General features: G+C 43.9%; 1 protein-coding gene across 3 annotated transcripts in view; it reads left to right on the top strand.

Annotated features, from left to right (window-relative positions):
- The window catches only part of ZNF827 (zinc finger protein 827), a 166,213-nt gene that overhangs the window by 47,089 nt on the left and 100,188 nt on the right, over positions 1 to 18,936 (top strand). For all 3 annotated transcript variants that reach the window (XM_036313385.1, XM_036313387.1, XM_036313388.1), the window contains exons 4-5: positions 678 to 1,158; positions 17,821 to 18,054. In XM_036313385.1, the coding sequence (XP_036169278.1) occupies positions 678 to 1,158; positions 17,821 to 18,054 (715 nt within the window). The remainder of the gene's footprint in view (positions 1 to 677; positions 1,159 to 17,820; positions 18,055 to 18,936) is intronic.

Raw genomic sequence — 18,936 nt, 5'->3', positions numbered from 1 at the left:
TGGTGGGAAACACTGGCTTTGTCTCGCTGAGAATCCTTGGTGGGGACCAGGCCCTGGTTCTCCCCACACCCCACTTGACTTTCTTCACTTGTAATTTTATTCAAGCCACTCAATCCCAGGTCTCAATTTCACTGTCTACGAAATGGGAATACCCTGGAGCCATTATTTTCCACATTCTTAATTACCTAGAAAAGCATTTTGAAAAATTGAAATTATTTTTGCAAAACATCACTAATTCTCTGGGCGACAGTCATTGGGAACATGCAAAGCGTTATTATGAAGAGAGGAATTACCTGACAGGTGACCTCTTTTGACCCCCAGCTAGTAATTAGGTAAGTGTGCATTCTGCTGGGTTTATAATATTTTCTCTGAAGACATCGAGTGAAATCGGATGACTAGACCCTTAAGAGGATTTTACCCCGGATGGCCTCCGCAGGCTGACAGCACCTCTGTCGTGAGCCTGGCTCTATTAGCAAACTCTTCCCCTACATGGATCTACTTTATGTTTCGGGGCGACCTCATCACCCGGAGCGCAGTCATGAGATGCTCCCCTCTGGTTATTTATTCTCCGGGGGCAGCCCTTTGTCGGGGTGGAGACTAGTTGATGATGAGTGTGCACCCCAGGCAGTTCCCGTAAGCACGCGGTGGACAGCTCACTGTTCTTGCTTCTTCGCCAGGTTCATCAGCACCAGGACCGGGGAGAAACCTTTCAGTGCCAGCTGTGCCCTTTCACTTCCTCGCGCCACTTCAGCCTGAAGCTCCACATGCGCTGCCACCAGCACTTCCTGAGGACAGAAGCCAAGGTGAAGGAGGAGATCCCAGACCCAGATGTCAAGGGATCGCCCCACCTCAGTGACAGTGCCTGCCTGGGGCAGCACAGGGAAGCAGGAGGGACAGAGCTAGTGGGGACCATGATGCCGGCCAGCACTCCAGAGAGGACTAGCCAGGGTGGGGCTGGCGTCTCGCCTTTGCTGGTGAAGGAGGAGCCCAAGGAAGATAACGGCCTGCCAGCCTCCTTTCCCCTGAATGCTGCCGACAGGCCGGCCAACCACACAAAGCTGAAAGACCCCTCCGAGTATGTGGCCAACAGTGCGTCAGCATTGTTCAGCCAGGACATCTCTGTTAAGATGGCGTCTGATTTTCTCATGAAGCTGTCAGGTACTTGAATAGGGTTGTATTCATTCCCTCTCTCTCTCTCCCTCTCTCTCTCTCCTTCTCTACCAGTGCTCTCATCTATCAAATCAACTGGTAGGACTAGGTGACTTTGAGGTCCCTTTAAATTCTAATGGTCAGCACCTTCATACATGTTCTTGCCTTTTTTCCCAGTCCTTTGGGTGTAGGCATTGCTGTGGTTTGGGGTCTGGAAGCAGCAGAGATTGCCGATGTCCTTCTGGTTTTACTCCTTTACGGGCTCTTGTTGTGGGGGAAGGGGCAATGGTGAGCCTGGTTGATGGCAGTTCTTCGTGTGACCTTGGCCTCTATGTAACCTGTCTCTGCATTGGGTTCTTTACCGTGCTTGTGTGGAACGTCTCATTTTGCATTATTCAAGTTTTTTGTTTGTTTTTAATTTGAACGATTTTTTAAGGATATATGTACAGAGACTATTAGGACGTAGAGACTTTGAAAATTTGATTAAATGATAAAGATTATCGTAAAATGTTTTTCCAGCGGGAAACATTTTATTGTGGTAAAACATACCCAACATGAAATTGACCCTTTTTAAGTACAGTTCTTTGGCATGAAGTACATTCACATTGTTATATAATCATCACCATCCATCTCCAGACACTTCCATCTTCCCATTAAACAAGAACTCCCCATCCCTCACGCCCCCAACTCCTGATAACCACTCTTCCACCTTCTGTCTCTGTCAATTTGACTACTCGGTACCTCAAATAAGTGGAATATAATTTTTTAAGCATTTTTTTCCAACTGCCCCAATGCCATTTGAAAAGAATATGGAGAAGTTGTAAAAAAAGTATCCTTATTGATTAATACTACTTTGACCATCAAATTATATGTGATATTTCTTTTACTTTTTTGTTGTTTTTGTTTTCAGTTTCTTTAAGTTGTGTAGTAGAACAGGGTGCAACGTTGAGGAAGGCTATTTTTCCTGACTCCCTTTTGGAATGAGAAAATGTGTCCTGGGATTGCACTGCTACTCATTCAATTTTTTTTTAAAGTGTGATTTTAAATTTTAAAGGCAACGTGGAGGGTGGGGAAAGGTCGGCTGAGCATTGGTTCTGTCTTGCAGTCCCCAGGATGATTTCCAAATGCCATTTCAGCTCTTTGGAGATTGACAATAGCCTTTTAAATGGAGAATAATTGGTCACCGTCTTCCTTTAAATGGACTGTGAGTCGCGTTTCACTAAATGTCATTGCCAGGTGCATTAGAGGTTCAGCGTCACTCTGAAGACCCCGTGCTCAGGGACACCGCAGTCAGGGTCTTTTGGATTGTACCCGTCACCCCAGATCTCTGCCCCTCAGGAGCGCATCACACTAGTTGGAAGAAATGAGAAAAGGTAGGGGATGGAAATGAGGCATCACAGAAATGAGCTGTGGAGGAAAAGAGAGCAGAGAGTGTTCCGTGGGGCACCCAGACCTGCCATGCGTGCGTGCATGTGAGGGGAGGGAGGCAGCCCCATGCCGGGCACAATCAAGTCCCAGGGATTACAGTGCGTCTGACTGCAGCACAGACGGACAGGGGGCTCTCTACTCCCCCCTTCTCTTCTAGCTCATCTAGGGGAAACTGAGTTTTTAGGGACTTTGGGTTTTATATTGAAACATTTTTGAAAATGGGGCGGGGGGAGGGAGGGCAGGGGCACAGGGGAGTGCAGCTTCCAGTGTCCCTTTTGCTTCTGATACTTTAGCTTTCCCCTCTGGAGCATCTTTGGTCCTTCCTTGATGGTCTCTCCCGCCGACAGGACAGCACAGGGGCTCCTTTTCTGGGTTCTTCTAGTGCAAAAAACGGAATGCAAATGGCATATTCACTTAGCCTAGCTTAGTTGGGGGGCGGGGGGGCATCTCCTTACTAACAGGAAAACTAAGTGGGGGTGAGTAACTCCCAGGAAGGGGTTATTCCCTTTACTCCACCACCCCGGGACGTTTTCAAAGCTGCAGGAAGGGATGAAAGGAGGATTGGGTAAAATACCTGCTGTACAATAGATAGGCCACTCCTGCTTGGCTCAGCCCTGGGTGCCCCACACCCAGCTGTCACTAGCTGCAGCCCTGTCTCAGGGAGCGTAACAGAAGGCCTGGGGTTGCTGGGAACCAGAATTGCAAACAGGAGCTTCCCCAGCGGAGAAGCCAGTTGGTAGGCTGGGGTGAAAACGTGCACCAAAGCCTCACGTTGTGATCTGTTTTCTCAGCTAGCTATTGATGGGGACTTGTTTACGGTTTGGCAGTCGAAGTATTTGCCGACTGATCAATCGGCAGGAGAAAACAGATAACAAATGCACACTGTTTATGCAAAAGGCCCATGCAGCGATTTTATGGTGGCTTACTGAAGGTCCTGAAACCTGACTTGTGTGCACTGTTACCTAGCAACCTGTTACAAAGTCACCAGGGAGTGAGATGCATCGGTAATTTTTTGTGTGTGTGCATATTTGGATGTGAATGTAAACTTGGTGACTGTGGCAATGCAGCCCCCGGGAGGAGAAGATGTGTTAAAAGGAGGAGGATACATTTTCTGGAGGGATTGTGTGCGTGTGTGTGTGTGTGTGTGTGTGTGTGTGTTTTAATTCCACCAACTCTTCGGTGGGTCGAGCCCTATCATTGATAGCTGCTGCCGCCCTGGTGCTGTGCCTGGCTGTGTCTGTGGCTCTGATCCTGGGACCAAAAGGCCCAACCCCAGAGAACTGAGGCTGAGTTTCTAGCTCTTTCCCTCATCAAATGTAGTGCAGCCGTGGTGAGCATCGGGCCTTGTCCCTCGGCGTCATAAGGGCTCCATTGTTCTGGCGACGAATTTTAGCTGGGCTCTGCGCGTGCACCTGCTGGGACCGGAGGGTGCAGCTGTTTGTGGGCATGGAGCTTGCGAGTCCCGGTGCCAGCCACATCACTGTCTGCAGAAATGGAGCACAGTGACAAATTCAAGCGTGGACACACCTACTTGTTTCCAAAAGAGAGAGGGAAAACACTTGATTCTTTCTTGCCTGGTTATTAAGGGGAGTCTTTCTTGCTCCTTCCACTAAAGCTGAGCATAAAGATGACTTAAGGGAACCCAGTGGGATTAAAGGACAAGGGTGGAATGCTCTTTTAAACGGACTCTAAATCCTCCTCCCACCCCTGCCCTGATTTTGACGTTTCCCAGCGTATGTGATTGTGAAATCAAATCCCTTCTCCGGATCATCAACTAACTCTTCTTCTGCTCGAGCCCACACTTAACATTCCTCGGTCCTGCAAGATTAATGTTGCTCCCTGGGACTGAAGCTGTCCAGGCTCAGCACCATAATTGATTCAGGGAAGAGAACGGGGCAGCCCCTGCCCCTGGCTTTCTGGGCTAAGAGAAAAAATAATTTTGTCAGCTTCGCACAGGGTTTGGCCTGGAAGGCAGGTCTTGGATGCTGCAGCTCTGGGTGTTTGCATAGGTCTTTCTTGGGAGCCTGAAGGCATCTGCAGGCCGCTGCCTGTCGGGGTGGGGAGCAGGGGAGAGGTGCTCACCTGACCTCACAGCAGGTTCCTGCCCTTCTGGGCCTTCTCCCCATGATCCAGCTTCCAGCAGCAGTTCTAACGCTGGAGATTTTATATTGTTGTTGTTGTTGTTTTTTAAAATATATTTTTATTGATTTCAGAAAGGAAGGGAGAGAGAGAGAGAAACATCAATGATGAGAGAGAATCATTGATCAGCTGCCTCCTGCATGCCCCCTACTGAGGATGGAGCCCGCAACCCGGGCAGGTGCCCTTGACTGGAATCGGACCCTTCAGTCCGCAGGCCAACGCTCTGTCCACTGAGCCAAACCCACTAGGGCTATGTAGTTGTTTTTTAATGCCAGGGCCTAGCCCCACTCCCAGAAATTATGATTTAATTGGTCTAGAATAGGGGCTAATCATTGGTATTCTCTTTAAAATCCTCAAATGTTTCTAACATGTGACCAAGACTGAGGACCACTGATGTGGAATAGAAACCTGATACCTGGTGCAGTAGTTTTCCATGCAGCTCTCTTCCCTCTTCTGTATCCCAGACCCTGAAAGGGGCGTGGTGTGCTCTGGGTCTGAGGCATTCACCGTAGGTCAAGGTTGACGTGCATGAGAGGCCTGGGTGAGTCATGGTCATGAAATCCCGTGTTTCTCCTCGTGGGGCCCCATGCCAGAATTAGAAGAAGCATCTTAATGTTCTCTAGTTAGAACTAGAAAGTCTCAAGACTCCTGGAACATCGAGGGCCTGGGAGTGTCGTTACTTGAAGCCTGAGTAACAGTTGCCTGCCCTGGCCTTACATCATGTCTCTCTCTGAAAACTACACTCTTCAAGATACATAATTGAATTCTCGCTCTCCAAATTATAACCGAGGAGCTGACAGAAACTTGGCACCTCCGTTGTTGGCTGGGAATAGCGTTTTGTCTCTGGCTTTCGAAAATAAAAGATACAAGTCATTTCAACTATTTTTAATTTGGAAGCGGGCAAAAATCATTTTTTTTTTTAAAAAAAAAAACAGGCTCCCACATTCTATTAATTTCATAGAATTAAGGCCGAAGTAATTTTAACCAGGACTTACATATAGGCACAAGCTGAATTTTTAATTTATTAGGAGCACAGCCATAAGCAGCAAAGGTTTTCTTGTGTAAATGAGTGGAAACTGGTGAATGTATTTGCGTCCCATAGGCCTTTGTTCTGCCGCTTCCATCGATTTTGTACAGTTTTAGTGACAGTATGGTTAGGCTATGAATGGCCGCTCCCCTATGCTGCCATACATTGGTTTGTGCTGCTGGAGGAGGCACGGGAGATGCCCAGTAAACCTGGTGGCTCTGATGGCTTTCTGTGAAACATCTGAACAAAGGAGCTTTCTTTCAAGTAAATGCCATCCTTGGGCCATTCGCGCCCTAAGACTTCGGTGCCAGTGGCTCTCCCACACGCACGCCTAGGTACCTTCCCCGGTGGGTTTATCTTGGACAACCTTCCTTGGCGTCTTCAGTTTGGCCCTTCTCTTTAACCCTGCCTCGCTTTTCTCATGCTGGGCACTCGCTGACCATGTGCCTAAAATTCCCGGTGTCACAAGCTGCGTTTAGGGGCCGTCTCCACGCAGGCAGCCTGAAACCCTGGATTTTATTGCTGAACCTGGTGGTGAGTCCTGTGAGAGGGAGAGTGTGATGCCCTTCTGTTTTCCAGAGACTTGCTGCTCCGTGACACCCGGGCTGATCTGGGTCAGGGAAAGGAGCAGCTAGCATGACAAGAGAGCTTGGATGGGTCCCCAACCATAGATGGGGACTTTGTGACATTTACTTATTGTTTCTTTTTCCCCCCTTAACAGTCATTTATACAGTGTTGACTTTATTCCATAACACATTTGAATTTCATAGCAACCCTGTAGCAAGATAGTACTCCCATTTTACAGATGAAAATTAAGAAACAGAGGTTAAGAGACTTTCCCAGGTTTACACAGCTCACATGTGGTGGAGCTGGGGTTCTAATTCAGGGGGCCTGGCTGCAGCGTTCCCTCCCTCAGGCTGCCTACACCCCAAATCATTAAGGAAGCAGCGACACCGGAACCTGGCTCTGCCCTCTGTCCCTTGTTGTAGAGTTAGCCGGGGTCCCCAGCATGCGTGTTGTGTGCTTGATGTCATTGGAAGTGGCATTAATACTTTTAGGCATTATTTAATTATTTCATGCAAATAGATTAGTAGCAATAAGGTCAGTTTATATTTCTGTAGAGCTTTCTAGTGTATTTCCAAATATATTGTCTAGTAACAAGCATGTTTATGAGGAAACTAGGACTTGGTGTACATCCTATAAATGGGTCAAGACTGGAATCCAGATCTTTCCTCACCGTGCTGGACAGAACACTCCTCCTAGAATTGCCCACAGAATATTTTTTTTTTACCTTGATAGACTCCTGGGAAAACTTATCCAAGTCTACATTTCTGCAAAACGGAATCCAGTTCATTTTTTCCTTCTCTGAGAAGTACACTTTCTTCTACTTACTGCTGTTGTTACTAATCTACTATTATTATAAGCATTATTACTAATCAATTGTGTTTACAGTGAGCCAGGCACTGTGCCCACAACCTCTTGTAGTTTCTCACTTAATCCTCCCAACAGTCCTGTGGGGTCAGTGATGTTAAACCTATTTTGTAGATGAGGAAGCTGAGGCTTAAAGACTTCAGCTCCACGGGACAGAACAAAGATCCTAATTGTAAGACCTTGGCAAATGACCACTTTATTTGCTATTACCTTTTTTTTTTTTTTCTCAGTTGAGCAAACTGTCTTTTGACCTCCGTCTGCTTCACTGTTTATTTTCCTTGGCTTCAAACCATGGCATCATTTCTACATGCTAATTCAGTCGCTAATCTGAGTAAACTTTTTTGTGTCTTCAAAATAGATCTACAATCCATCGCTACAGGTGCAACCCTTCCTGGCTGTCACCTCAAACCTAGACAGCTTGCCTCTCCAGCTCCCTCCCTGACTGACGCCTTCTCCACCTCAGCTGCCCCCCACCTCCAGGCCCTCCAAGCATTCTGGAGGACGCTTCTTCTAATGCTTCTTGCGTCAGGTTATGCCCCCACCTGCTCCTGTCTACTGAGTAACCCTATCCCCACTTCTCTAGAAGCCCTCTCATTTCCATTTCTCTGCCTTTACCTTTGTTGCTCAGGGGTCTGGTCATTTGAACTGTGGAGTCCCCTGTGTCTTCCTCCTGTTAGATACAATGGGAAGCGGGAATTTTTATAAAAATAAGTAATAATGTGATTAAAGCTAAAATAACTATTTTTAATCCACTTCTGACCCACAGTGGTTCTTTCTGTATCTTTGTAGAGCAGTTCTAGCAACCTCAGGCTCCATCCCTGTGATATTCTCCCCCTACCGCCTGGCCCTTGCAGATGCTAGTCATCCTTCCAAGAATAGCTCCCACTTCTTGAGTAAAACCGTTTCCTATTATTCGGGTCTTTAGTGCTCCCCCACCCCGCCCCCATTGTGAATACCAGTGATACTTAGAGTCTTTATCACCCTGGTTGGTGATTGTATTATGACTAGTTCTTTCTATTGCTGTATATTAGTCTTGCTTTTCAACTATTTCAAGTTGGAGGGCTGGGAGGAGGGGAGGGGGATGTTTCTTTTGTAACATCTTTATCTCTTATCATCCACAGAGCATTCCATGATGGGTTATAAGAAAAATATTCCATTACTCATATTCTGGAAGTCAGGTTTTCAGAGGTTGTGATATTACTTCACTTGAAAAAGATTTGCAGATTTACAGTCACCTCCACATGCTATACGAAAGGAGATGGAGTAGAGTGTGGTCTATGGAAAGTAAGCAGGCCATGTCAAGGGAGCCCCAAAGGGTCTGAGTACCTTGGGTCCTCATGTCTTATGTTCCTGGACCTCAGCTTGTAGCGCCAGGTCTAGGAACTAGAGTCCATCACACTGTTAGTTAAGGAAAAAACTTTTCCAGAGTTTATCAGCTCAAAACAATAACCATTTTCTTCCTTTATGATTTTATGGATTGGCAATCTGGGCATGGCTCAACGGGGTGTTGTTCCTGGTCCCCCCGGGGCTGACTTCCCCATCTGCAGTCCATGGCCAGCGTGGCTGGGGGCTGGTTGGTCTAGGGTGGCCTCAGCTGGGATGGCTGCTCTCTGCTCCCAGGGTCCCTTGTCCTTCAGTGGGCTAGCCCAGGCTCACTCACACGCAGCTGGGCCGGGTTCCAAGGAGCGGGCCAAAGTGCACAAGATTTCTGGAGGCTTGGCTCAGAACTGGCCCAAGGTCACTTCCATCACCTTCTGTTGACCCGAGCAAGTCCCAAGTCCAGCCCAGATTCACAGAGTGGAAACACCCACCCCACCTCTTCACGGGAGGAGCTGCAGAGTCTCATTGCAAAGGAAGGGCTGTCAGGGAGGGAAATCATTACGGACACTTCACGGTCTACCTCAGCCCGGAGTTCTGCAGGTTCTCTGGGTGTTCCGTAGTAACAAACATCGCTTAAAAAACGGATGCACAAGCCAGAATGTTGGGATAATAATCAAAAATGACAAGTGTAGCAATCAAGAGGAGATGTCATTTGGGGCAGATGGTCACAGACTTCCCTGAAAAGTGTTGGAAATATATTATCCAATCTTTAGGCTTCCTTTTCTCTAATCTCCAATCATTTCTCGCTGTTCATACATTTCATTCTTTGGGTTGAATAGTATGAATTTAACGCACAGCTTTCTTTCACATTCACTCCCAGCTTGATGGGTTTTCCAGGACTTGTCCTTCCTGCTTTTGACAAGGGAGATATCCTGTCTGTTAAGTGGATTACTGCAAATAGCTACTTTTGCTCATTATGTGTTGGGTTTAGTAGTTAAGTACAGAGAGAAAAACCTTATTTATTTATTTATGCTAACGTTCTTGAGGCACCGCTCATTGTCACTCTCCTTGACCCCGCTCCAGGGGCTGTTTTGTTTCCTTTGTCACCCTGTCTGTAACTGCAGCGGCCCTTGTTGATGACCTGTGCAGTCTTGGTTTGAGACGTAGATCCTGAAGTGTGGCCAAGTATTAGCTCAGGTGGGCATTAATGAAAAATATGAGATGCTTAAAACGTCACTAAGCACTAATTACAAAACTACTTAAGGCAAATTAAATAGTTTACCTTATTGGAGAGCAAGGCTTAAAAATATTTAGCTAATGTTTTGAACATTCTATTTAGATATAATATGCTTAACATCTAAAAGTAATACTCCACTGTTGTTATTATTTAATCAAATCTTGCCGTTCCTTATGATTTTAGAAGGCAGTTTATTTTTTATTTTTTCTCACTTAAAAATATCAAATTATCAACAAAGCCCTGCTTCCCAGGCTGGTCATACGTACTTTCATACACTTACAAGGGAACAGCTTTGGTTTGTGATCTGGAGAGCTGGGCTCTGGTTCTGGTTCTGTTGCCAACAAGCTGTGTGGTTTTAAAAAGGCCAAATCGTCCTCTGATTTCTGATTGTAAAATAAGGGAGTGGAAAACAGTAATGATGTTTATTTTGTTGGCTTGTATTTTAAACAGTAAACCCATCCCCCCCCCCAAAAAAAAAAAGTCTTAAGAGCAGACTCAACATATAAAACACATAGAACATATATTTTTAAATATAACTTTATTTTTAAAGTTCACATTTATTACATTTATTTACTTAAAAAGCCACATAATTAAGAAAACAGTCACTATTGGGTAATTAAAAAAATATGAAATTAGCGTTATGATCAGGTGAAGCCTTGAGTCTACTAGTATATTTCCAAGTTTATTTTGTTTATTGCAGATTCGAGAAACACCATTTACACAGGGAAATGTTGTGGTAAATGAGGTCAGATTTCAAGGAACTCACCTTTAATCTCAGAATCCCTTCACTGGAATGTATTCAGATACTTGAAAGAAGAATATAATAATAATAAAATTTTGTTTCAAAGTTGACAATATTTAGCAACTGCCCTCATGCCTTATCATAATGAAGGGCAAATAGGAAGCATCTGCAACGTTCAATACACACTAAAGCCATCTATCATTCTGTAGTAACTACTTGGTTATTAGTCAGTAAACTGTTATTTGGAAATTTATTTCATCTCTAGTCTCAGCTTCTCATCTGCAAAATGGAGACAATAGTAGTACCTACTTCAAAGGATTGTTGTGAGGATTGATCAGAGATATTAACCCAAGTAAACACCTCGCATGCTCCCTGGCCCGTAGTAAGTGCTCTGTAAATGATAGAGCCAGCTGTCTCTCTGTGTCTACATAAGCCTATCAGGCACCATCAGAAGCTTCACCAAAGCAGGTACACTTAGACCTGCCCTGGCATTTAATTTAAGGCAGTGGTTCTCAACCAGAAGTGTGCCCAGGGGACAGTTGGCAATGTCTGGAAAAATTTTTTGCTGTCATAGCTGGAAAGTCTATTGGCATCTAGGGGTAGAGAGGCCAGGGGTGCTGCTCAATATTCTATACTGTGCAAGACAGTCTCATAGCAAATTATCCAGCCCAGAATGTCAGTGGTGCCAAGGTTGAGAAAGCCTGATTTAAGGAATGCCCATAGACCAGGGGTGGGCAAACTTTTTGACTCGAGGGCCACAATGGGTTCTTAAACTGGACCGGAGGGCCTGAACAAAAGCATGGATGGAGTGTTTGTGTGAACTAATATAAATTCAAAGTAAACCTCATTACATAAAAGGGTACGGTCTTTTTTTTCAATAGTTTTATTCATTTCAAACGGCTGCCATAGACTCTAGGTGTACGCTGGGTGTGTAGTTTTACATGGATACACATGCCCCGGTGTGAATTTCTTGAAAGATAGCCAGCCACTTCCTTATTCATGATTGATTACTAAAACTCTAACACAGTGGTTCTCAACCTTCTGGCCCTTTAAATACAGTTCCTCATGTTGTGACCCAACCATAAAATTATTTTTGTTGCTACTTCATAACTGTAATGTTGCTACTGTTATGAATCGTAATGTAAATATCTGATATGCAGGATGGTCTTAGGCGACCCCTGTGAAGGGGTCGTTTGACCTCCAAAGGGGTCGCGACCCACAGGTTGAGAACTGCTGCTCTAACACTTTCATGAGAGCAGCAAAAACTGCATTACAAGTGATACATAAAACTCAATTAACTTATCATTGCAAGTTAACATTGTAGTGATCTCCAGATGGACTTATCAACACAAGTTAACGTATTAGTGGTTTCTAATTGACATCTTGGATAATGCAGCTGGGGGGTGCACATTTTAAAATTAAATTTTATATTAATTTTCAAACCAAATGGAGAACTAATTTTAAAATAATCTTACATTTGAAACAAACATTTGGAACCCCTGAAGCATACCCTAGGGTTCCTTGGAACACTGTTTGAAAACCACTGATCTGCGGTCTCTTCTAACTCTGAGAGTCTTTGGCTCTGCTTTAGGGTGAGGTAGTTAATAAAACTCTCATTGGTCTAGCTTTTTCGTGTAACAGCTCAGAATTTGCAAAATTGCTAGACACTGCACTGAAAGAGAGCTCCGTCTTATTAAACTCAAGGAAAATGTTTTCCTTCACCAGAGGGACCCGGCAGGACAGAACAGAAGCTGCCATGTTGCAGTTGGTTTCTCCTCTTCCACCTCTTAGTCAAATGTTCACAAAATTCTCTCCTTTCAGAAAATGTCCCCTCCCTTCAGGTTGCACCGCACCCTCCCCTTTCTCATGTACGATGTGTAGTTCACTCCATATCACTTATTTTCTAAGCCCACAGTCCAACCTCTTAGGTTAGCATCTTTCATAAAGAAGCTTGGGTTTTCTTGGAGAGAAAGGAGAGAACTTGGGTGCATTTTCAGTCAGAAGCCCTGGAGTCTAGAGGTCCTGTGAGGTTTTTTTGGGGGGTGGGGGCGGGGCAGGGTCAGTCTGTTAACTTCTTGGGACCTTAGTTTCCTTGACTCTAAAATGAAGATAATAATGATCCCTATCTTCTGTGGTTGATGGATTAATTCCTGAGTAACTATTCAAATGCTAGTTATATGCATTGTTAAAACAAATTATGGCCTTTATGGAAGTTATATAGAATTTTCCTCAAAGGCGGGGGGGGGGAGTTCATGGGAGAAATCTTCAGGAGAATCGATGACACCTTACTTTAAAGAAGGGCTTCTTTTATAACTTATTAACACCTGGCCATTAGAATTAGCAACTTGGAGTCATTTTACCCCAGTGGCTTCCACTCCTTCCCCATATTAGCCTTTATCTTGAATCCTCTATAAATCCTCAAAAAGCTAGCTTGTTTCTTCTAAATGGCAGCCCACCTCCCTAAATGTGTAAACGTAAGATATGCATCCTTTAGGCTCAGGCCCTCACATGTTTGAACAGTGAGAGGAGGGGCCTCTTGCTGAGTGGGGCTTCCTCACTGTGTGAACAGCGGAGTATCTGAAGAAAAAATTTAAAATTTAAACATGAAAAAAAGAGATAAAAGGAGATCACAGATTAGGTTCTAATGTTACTCGAGAATCAAACTCCCCTATCACTCGGAGTGAGGTGGAGGCTTTGGGGGCGTCGCTGAAATGAGAATGGGATGTGGAAGAAGACTTTATTTGTATGAGGTTACATTTCCCAAGTTCCAAAGCCCCCTGCCCCTTGCGCCAGTCCTGGAAACGGTGCAGCTGGGGTTCCCGCAGGGCCAGAAACAAGGCCGGTGTCCAGAGCTTCCGCTCCATGTTGCAGCCAGGTGTGGTTCAGCATCCAGGCTAATCAAAGTCCATGAGTCCATGTGTGGAGTCCACCATGGCCGTGCACCATGTGGGCACAGGGGAGCGCATCCCCCTGCCACAGGAAGCCAGGAACCAAGGGCATGAGAAAGAGAAGGAAGGAACTTCCTTTGTTGGGAAGTTTTGAATATCCGGTTTTGCTCTCTTGCAGTGGTCACACCCATTCCAGCCACTGACTTGCTTTCAGGTGTGATTGACAGACCAGCACCTTCCCACATCGCTCAGACCTTGCTGGGCATGAGTCTGTCTGAGCTTCCCTTTCCTCCTTTCCTGTTAAATAATAGCCAGGTTATTACAACAGCATCACTAATAGCTCTTTACTTCCTGAGTTTTTCTCTTGCATTGAGTTACTGATGGGTTCTGATAACTTTCTCAAAACAATAAATAATTCCTAAAATAATGTGACAAAAATAAAATGAAAAACAAAAACAAAAATATTATGGTATCTTCTTAAAAACAGTGAAATATCTGGAAGCTTTAAGTTATGCACACAGAAGTCAAGACAGGTGCTGGGAAAGTCCTTTGCAAATTGAGGTCATTGTGCACAAATCTCTGTTAGTAAGAATGAAGTCAAGACTATGCAGTGAGTCAGATAGGATTGCTTTTCCCTTAGCAATCCCCCTACGCCCAAAAGAACATATCTTTAATTTTAACTTTCTCTGAAGAAAGAGAATGGTTTGTTTTTTGAGGATAAAACAAAACAACAATAGTAATTATTTAGCCATATTAATGTTAAAATACAGGCTTTATATACTATTCTCAGTGTAAATATTTCTGGTAATTGAAAGAAAGCAGGATAACCTTCATATTTCCAGTTTTACACCTTTTATTTGGGCCCAAATGTTTGGGAAATGAAAACTTGAGCAAACGAGTGTCTCCCACACGCTTTTGTGACATGCCATTAACTTTACTTATATTTCCCCAGCACGTTACCAGTTTTATGCTATTCTTGTTAGAATGAAAACCAGGTAGAAAGATTTGCAGATTTATAATCAGCAACATCCTGCTTGCCTGTTGGTGTTGTTTTAAGTGTCCTTGAGGTTCTGTTAAATCTGGGCTGTACTAGCAGTGCTGAATACCTCTCTCCCCCTCACGTGTTCCATGGCGTGTAGAAGCTCCTTATAGTTCAGAGCCTCAGTATAATGGTTGTGTCCTCTCTAGAACTGGGATTTACTCCTAGGGCCTCAGTAGTTTCTTATCTTTCCTAGCCTCACCTTAGAATTTTAAAAAGTTTTAAAGTAAAAGATATAGCATTGAAGCACTTTTAAAAATACCTAACCATTCACTTTATATTATTCCTTCCCAAAGAATCAAAGTCACAGACTTAATAGACCATACACTGTTTAATGACTCTGTCGTGACTAACTGGCATGCTCTTGGGAGAGGATGAAGGGTTCTGGAAGAAAGGCTGAGGGCAAGAGAAGCTTTAGGAGGTGGTTAGCAAACTCCCAGGCAGTGGTTGAAAGGGGAGAAATGCACTAAATAAACAGTCTTCCCAGGAGCTGCCTTTCTGGTTGAGATTGGGAATACATACTTGTTGCAGATTGCGCTAGAGCAGCGGTTCTCAACCTGTGGGTCGCGACCCCTTTGGGGGTCGAACGACCCTTTCACAGGGGTTGCCCAAGACCATTGGAAAACACATATATAATTACATATTGTTTTTGTGATTAATCACTATGCTTTAATTATGTTCAATTTGTAACAATGAAAATACATCCTGCATATCAGATATTTACATTACGATTCATAACAGTAGCAAAATTACAGGTATGAAATAGCAATGAAAATAATTTTATGGTTTTGGGTCACCACAACATGAAGAACTGTATTAAAGGGTCACGGCATTAGGAAGGTTGAGAACCACTGCTCTAGAGAATGACTTGGTTCCCTTTGGTTCAGATTCTGATGGCATTGTCCCCAAATGGGTAGATTTTAGGCACTTTCCTTGATGTCTGGACTCCCCTCTTAGAAATGCCAGAGTATCAGTGATCCCTCAAAGACACCTCAGTAAGTGCCCGCAGTGTAGGCAACAAAGCTCTTAACTTTATAACTAAGGTTTTATCCCCCAAAAGAATGATCAGTTCTGAGAAAGCACCTCTGATTGCTTTTGGTGGACTATTTTGAGATTCTTAACTTTTGTTTACCACAAGGAATAGTGGAGTGCCATCTGATGTCACTAATTTGTGGCCAGTGTATTTTACCCATTCAACAAATATATATCATGAACACCTACTATGTTCCAGGCACTGTTCTAGGCACTCAAGATTCATCAGCATTAAAACAAAGATCATTGCCTTCATGAAGAACAAATCGCAAAGGAGAAACATAAAAGAAAATTATATTTTATGTGATTAGTCTGTTTGTGCTACCATAGCAAAATACCACTAAGTGATGGAAACAGTAGAAATGTATTTTTCACAGTTCTGAATGCTGAAGGTCCAAGATCAAGGTGCTGGCCAGTTTGGTTTCTTCTGAGGCCTCTTTCTCTCTTTGGCTTGAAGTTGGCCACCTTCTCGCTTTGTCCTCACATGTGTCTCTCTTCTTATAAGGGCACCAGTCATATTGGATTAGGGTCCTACCCTAATGGCCTCATTTAACTTTAAGTACCTCCCTATCTCCAAATTCAGTCACAATGGGGTTTAGGGCTTTAACATATGGATTTTGGGGGAGGGGGGCACAATTCAATCTTAAACAGTATGTTATGAGATGGTAAATACAGGGTGTCCCCAAAAATGTATACACACCTTAACAGCTGGTAGCTCAATTTTGAAAATGAAATGTATTTTAATAAACACTGCCTTTATAATTGTTCAGAGTGTGTGCATGCATTTTTGGGACACCCTATATTTTAGGGAGAAAAGGAAGATTAAAGCAGAGTAAGAGAGCCTGGGAGTACTGGGGAGGGGTTGCAATTTTGAACAGGATACTTCATTGAGAAGGTCGTATTTTATCAAAGACCTGGAGGTCAAGTTACATTGGTGTTGTTATAACACAGGGACCAGAGGTGGAAGAGTGGTGTGATGGAGGTTGGTCAGGGACACCAGATGGGCAGCCCATGGACTAGGTTCGAGCCCTGGCTCTTCCTCTTTCTGGTAGCAAAACTTCCAAATGTCATGTGGGGCCTCTGGGCCCCAGTTTTCAAATACGGTAGTCTGTATGAACCTGTGATTCCAGAATATATATTCATAGAGGGGCACGGGTAGAAAGAAAGACTTTTTTGTGTGTCTGTGTGTATTGGCTGGGGCAGATGGTGGGCAAGGGGAAATAGGTGTTTGCTTTGGGGATGTATTTTTCTTCCTCTTATTTGTTAAGCAGGAATGGGCTTAAGGCTCATTCTATTAGGTGTTACTGAGAACTCTATCAGGATGAGATCTTCCTTCTCAAAAGACAGACACACCCAATATAACTAACCTAAAAGTTCCTACCACATGGCCTTTTAAAGGGAAGCAAGATGCCTGTGAAAGTTGCACGTGGTAGTAGAGGATGCTTGCCTTCCTTCTTGGTCTTTCCTGAGTGGTATGTAGCTCAGTGGTTTGCTGTAACCAAGCCACAGAATCCATCCCATAATAGGCCAGCTAGCTCTGCCCTGACCACACACTCCACACCAACCAACCATGCTAAAAAGGAACCGTGGAAAAAGGACATAAGTGGAAACACTGGTGAAATCTGAATAAAATCTGGAGTTTAGATCATAGCAATGTGAATTTCTCAGTTCTGACAAATGCATCGTGGTTAGGTCAGATGTTAACATCGGGAATGCTGAGTGAAGGACTATGTGGGAACTCTTCCAACCATCTTTACAACTCCTCTGCAAATCTGAAATTATTCCAAAATAAATTTTCTTTTAAAAAAAAATACCCATCTGGACTCAGAGATGACTTGGTATACAGACATGGACCCCAAAACAATGCCAAGTGCACGCCCCACTGTTTGTGGGTCAGTGGTGTTGGCTTATAACAAAGTAAAAGCGATATTTCTCTAGTCTGAGCTTTTCTTTCTGGCAAATTCTCCATCCTCACCTTACACTCCACCCCAGGTTTTCACTGTGGGTGTTGCCTCTGACTCATGTTTATATTCAATATTTTATGGCAGGATAACTGCCTGAAGGCATTATTCTATGATGGGATTTGGTGGGGAGAGGGCAAATAAGCCAGGGAGGCAGCCAGATAGACAGGAAAGAAGACCTTGAGGGAGACCAAAGAGAAAGGCACGTTTCGAATAGGATAGGTTCGAAAGTTTCAGAAGCCCACGCGCTCACGAAGTGTATTGTATCTTTGTGCCCAGAGCACAGCTGATTTTGATTAGGTTGTGGTCCCTCCTGCTGTTAGCACAATGTGATCGTGCATCCATACTTCATTAAGTTGGGGGCAGCTAAGAAGGGAGTGGCCTTTTATATCTGTATATATATATAATCCCTTTCTTCTTTTGACAGCTGCAAATCAGAAGGAGCCCATGAATCTTAACTTTCAAGTGAAAGAGGAGCCCCAGGAAGAGGAGGCCCTAAGCGGCTCCTTGCCTCGGTCCAGCTATGTGTTCAGCTCAGACTCTGAAGTGTCAGCCCCAAGCATCTCTGAGGACACGCTGAAGGCCCAGGAAGGGAAGGGGAGTGGGCTAAGGCGGGACATGTCAGTCAAAGCAGCTTCTGAACTTCTCATGAAACTATCAGGTACTTGCTTTATTCTTAAATGCTCACGTCTCTTCATTTCATTTGGGAGCCAACCAGGTGGCTTCCTGCATGGCTCATAATTAGCCTAATGGCAGCACTGTCACGTTATTTTGGTGAATTCAGGGGTGATTGATCCTGTGTTGTATGTATGAGTTTGTTTTCGGATGTTCACTGTATATCTGCCCTATTAAGTGCGACCTAAATATGACTGCAAGTTGTTGGAAAACACTGCTGCTTTCTAAGATGCTGTAGGTCATGATTTTAAATGGATTCTAGTGACAGTCAAAGCACTTCTGCTAATTGATCAGATTATCTATTTTTTTTCCAAGTAAAGGACCCTGCATCTTTTGTGTATTTATACTTTACATTCTTTAAGAACCATTAAAAATATTTTTCTTAACCTAATAAGTAGTTGAGATGGCACTTGAAGTAATTATCCATAGAGTAGCAGTGAGATGTTAGAAATAGAACATTTCATAATGGGATGCTGCAATAATTAATCTCAATCCTTAAGATGAATGACTTTTTAAATTAGTATCTAAATGTAATCCCAGCCTATCAAATGTTGGCAAAACATATTGTACTAGTAACTTGAAATTTATGCACCCAGCCTCTTATCCTGCCCCGTCCCCTTCGGACCAGGTAAACATTTAGTGTCTTTTAGATTCAGAGGTGTGACTTTCAGAACATGGAAAGAAAAGTTATATCAATACCAATATTTACCAAGTCATACCACATCCTTAGTTCACAACTGCTTAAAGATAATTTTTAGAAATACTATTCAAAATGCTAATATGAATCAAAAGCTGTTTTCAGTTTGTAGTTTGCTGTGGTTGGAGGATGAAAGCAGGATGTGCAGTAGGGCCCCTTCCTTGTGTAATT

The sequence above is a fragment of the Myotis myotis genome, unplaced genomic scaffold, assembly GCF_014108235.1.
Source record: "Myotis myotis isolate mMyoMyo1 unplaced genomic scaffold, mMyoMyo1.p scaffold_m19_p_6, whole genome shotgun sequence".
In the NCBI taxonomy this organism is placed as follows: Eukaryota; Metazoa; Chordata; class Mammalia; order Chiroptera; family Vespertilionidae; genus Myotis; species Myotis myotis.
This window is presented reverse-complemented; position numbering and strand designations above follow the sequence as displayed.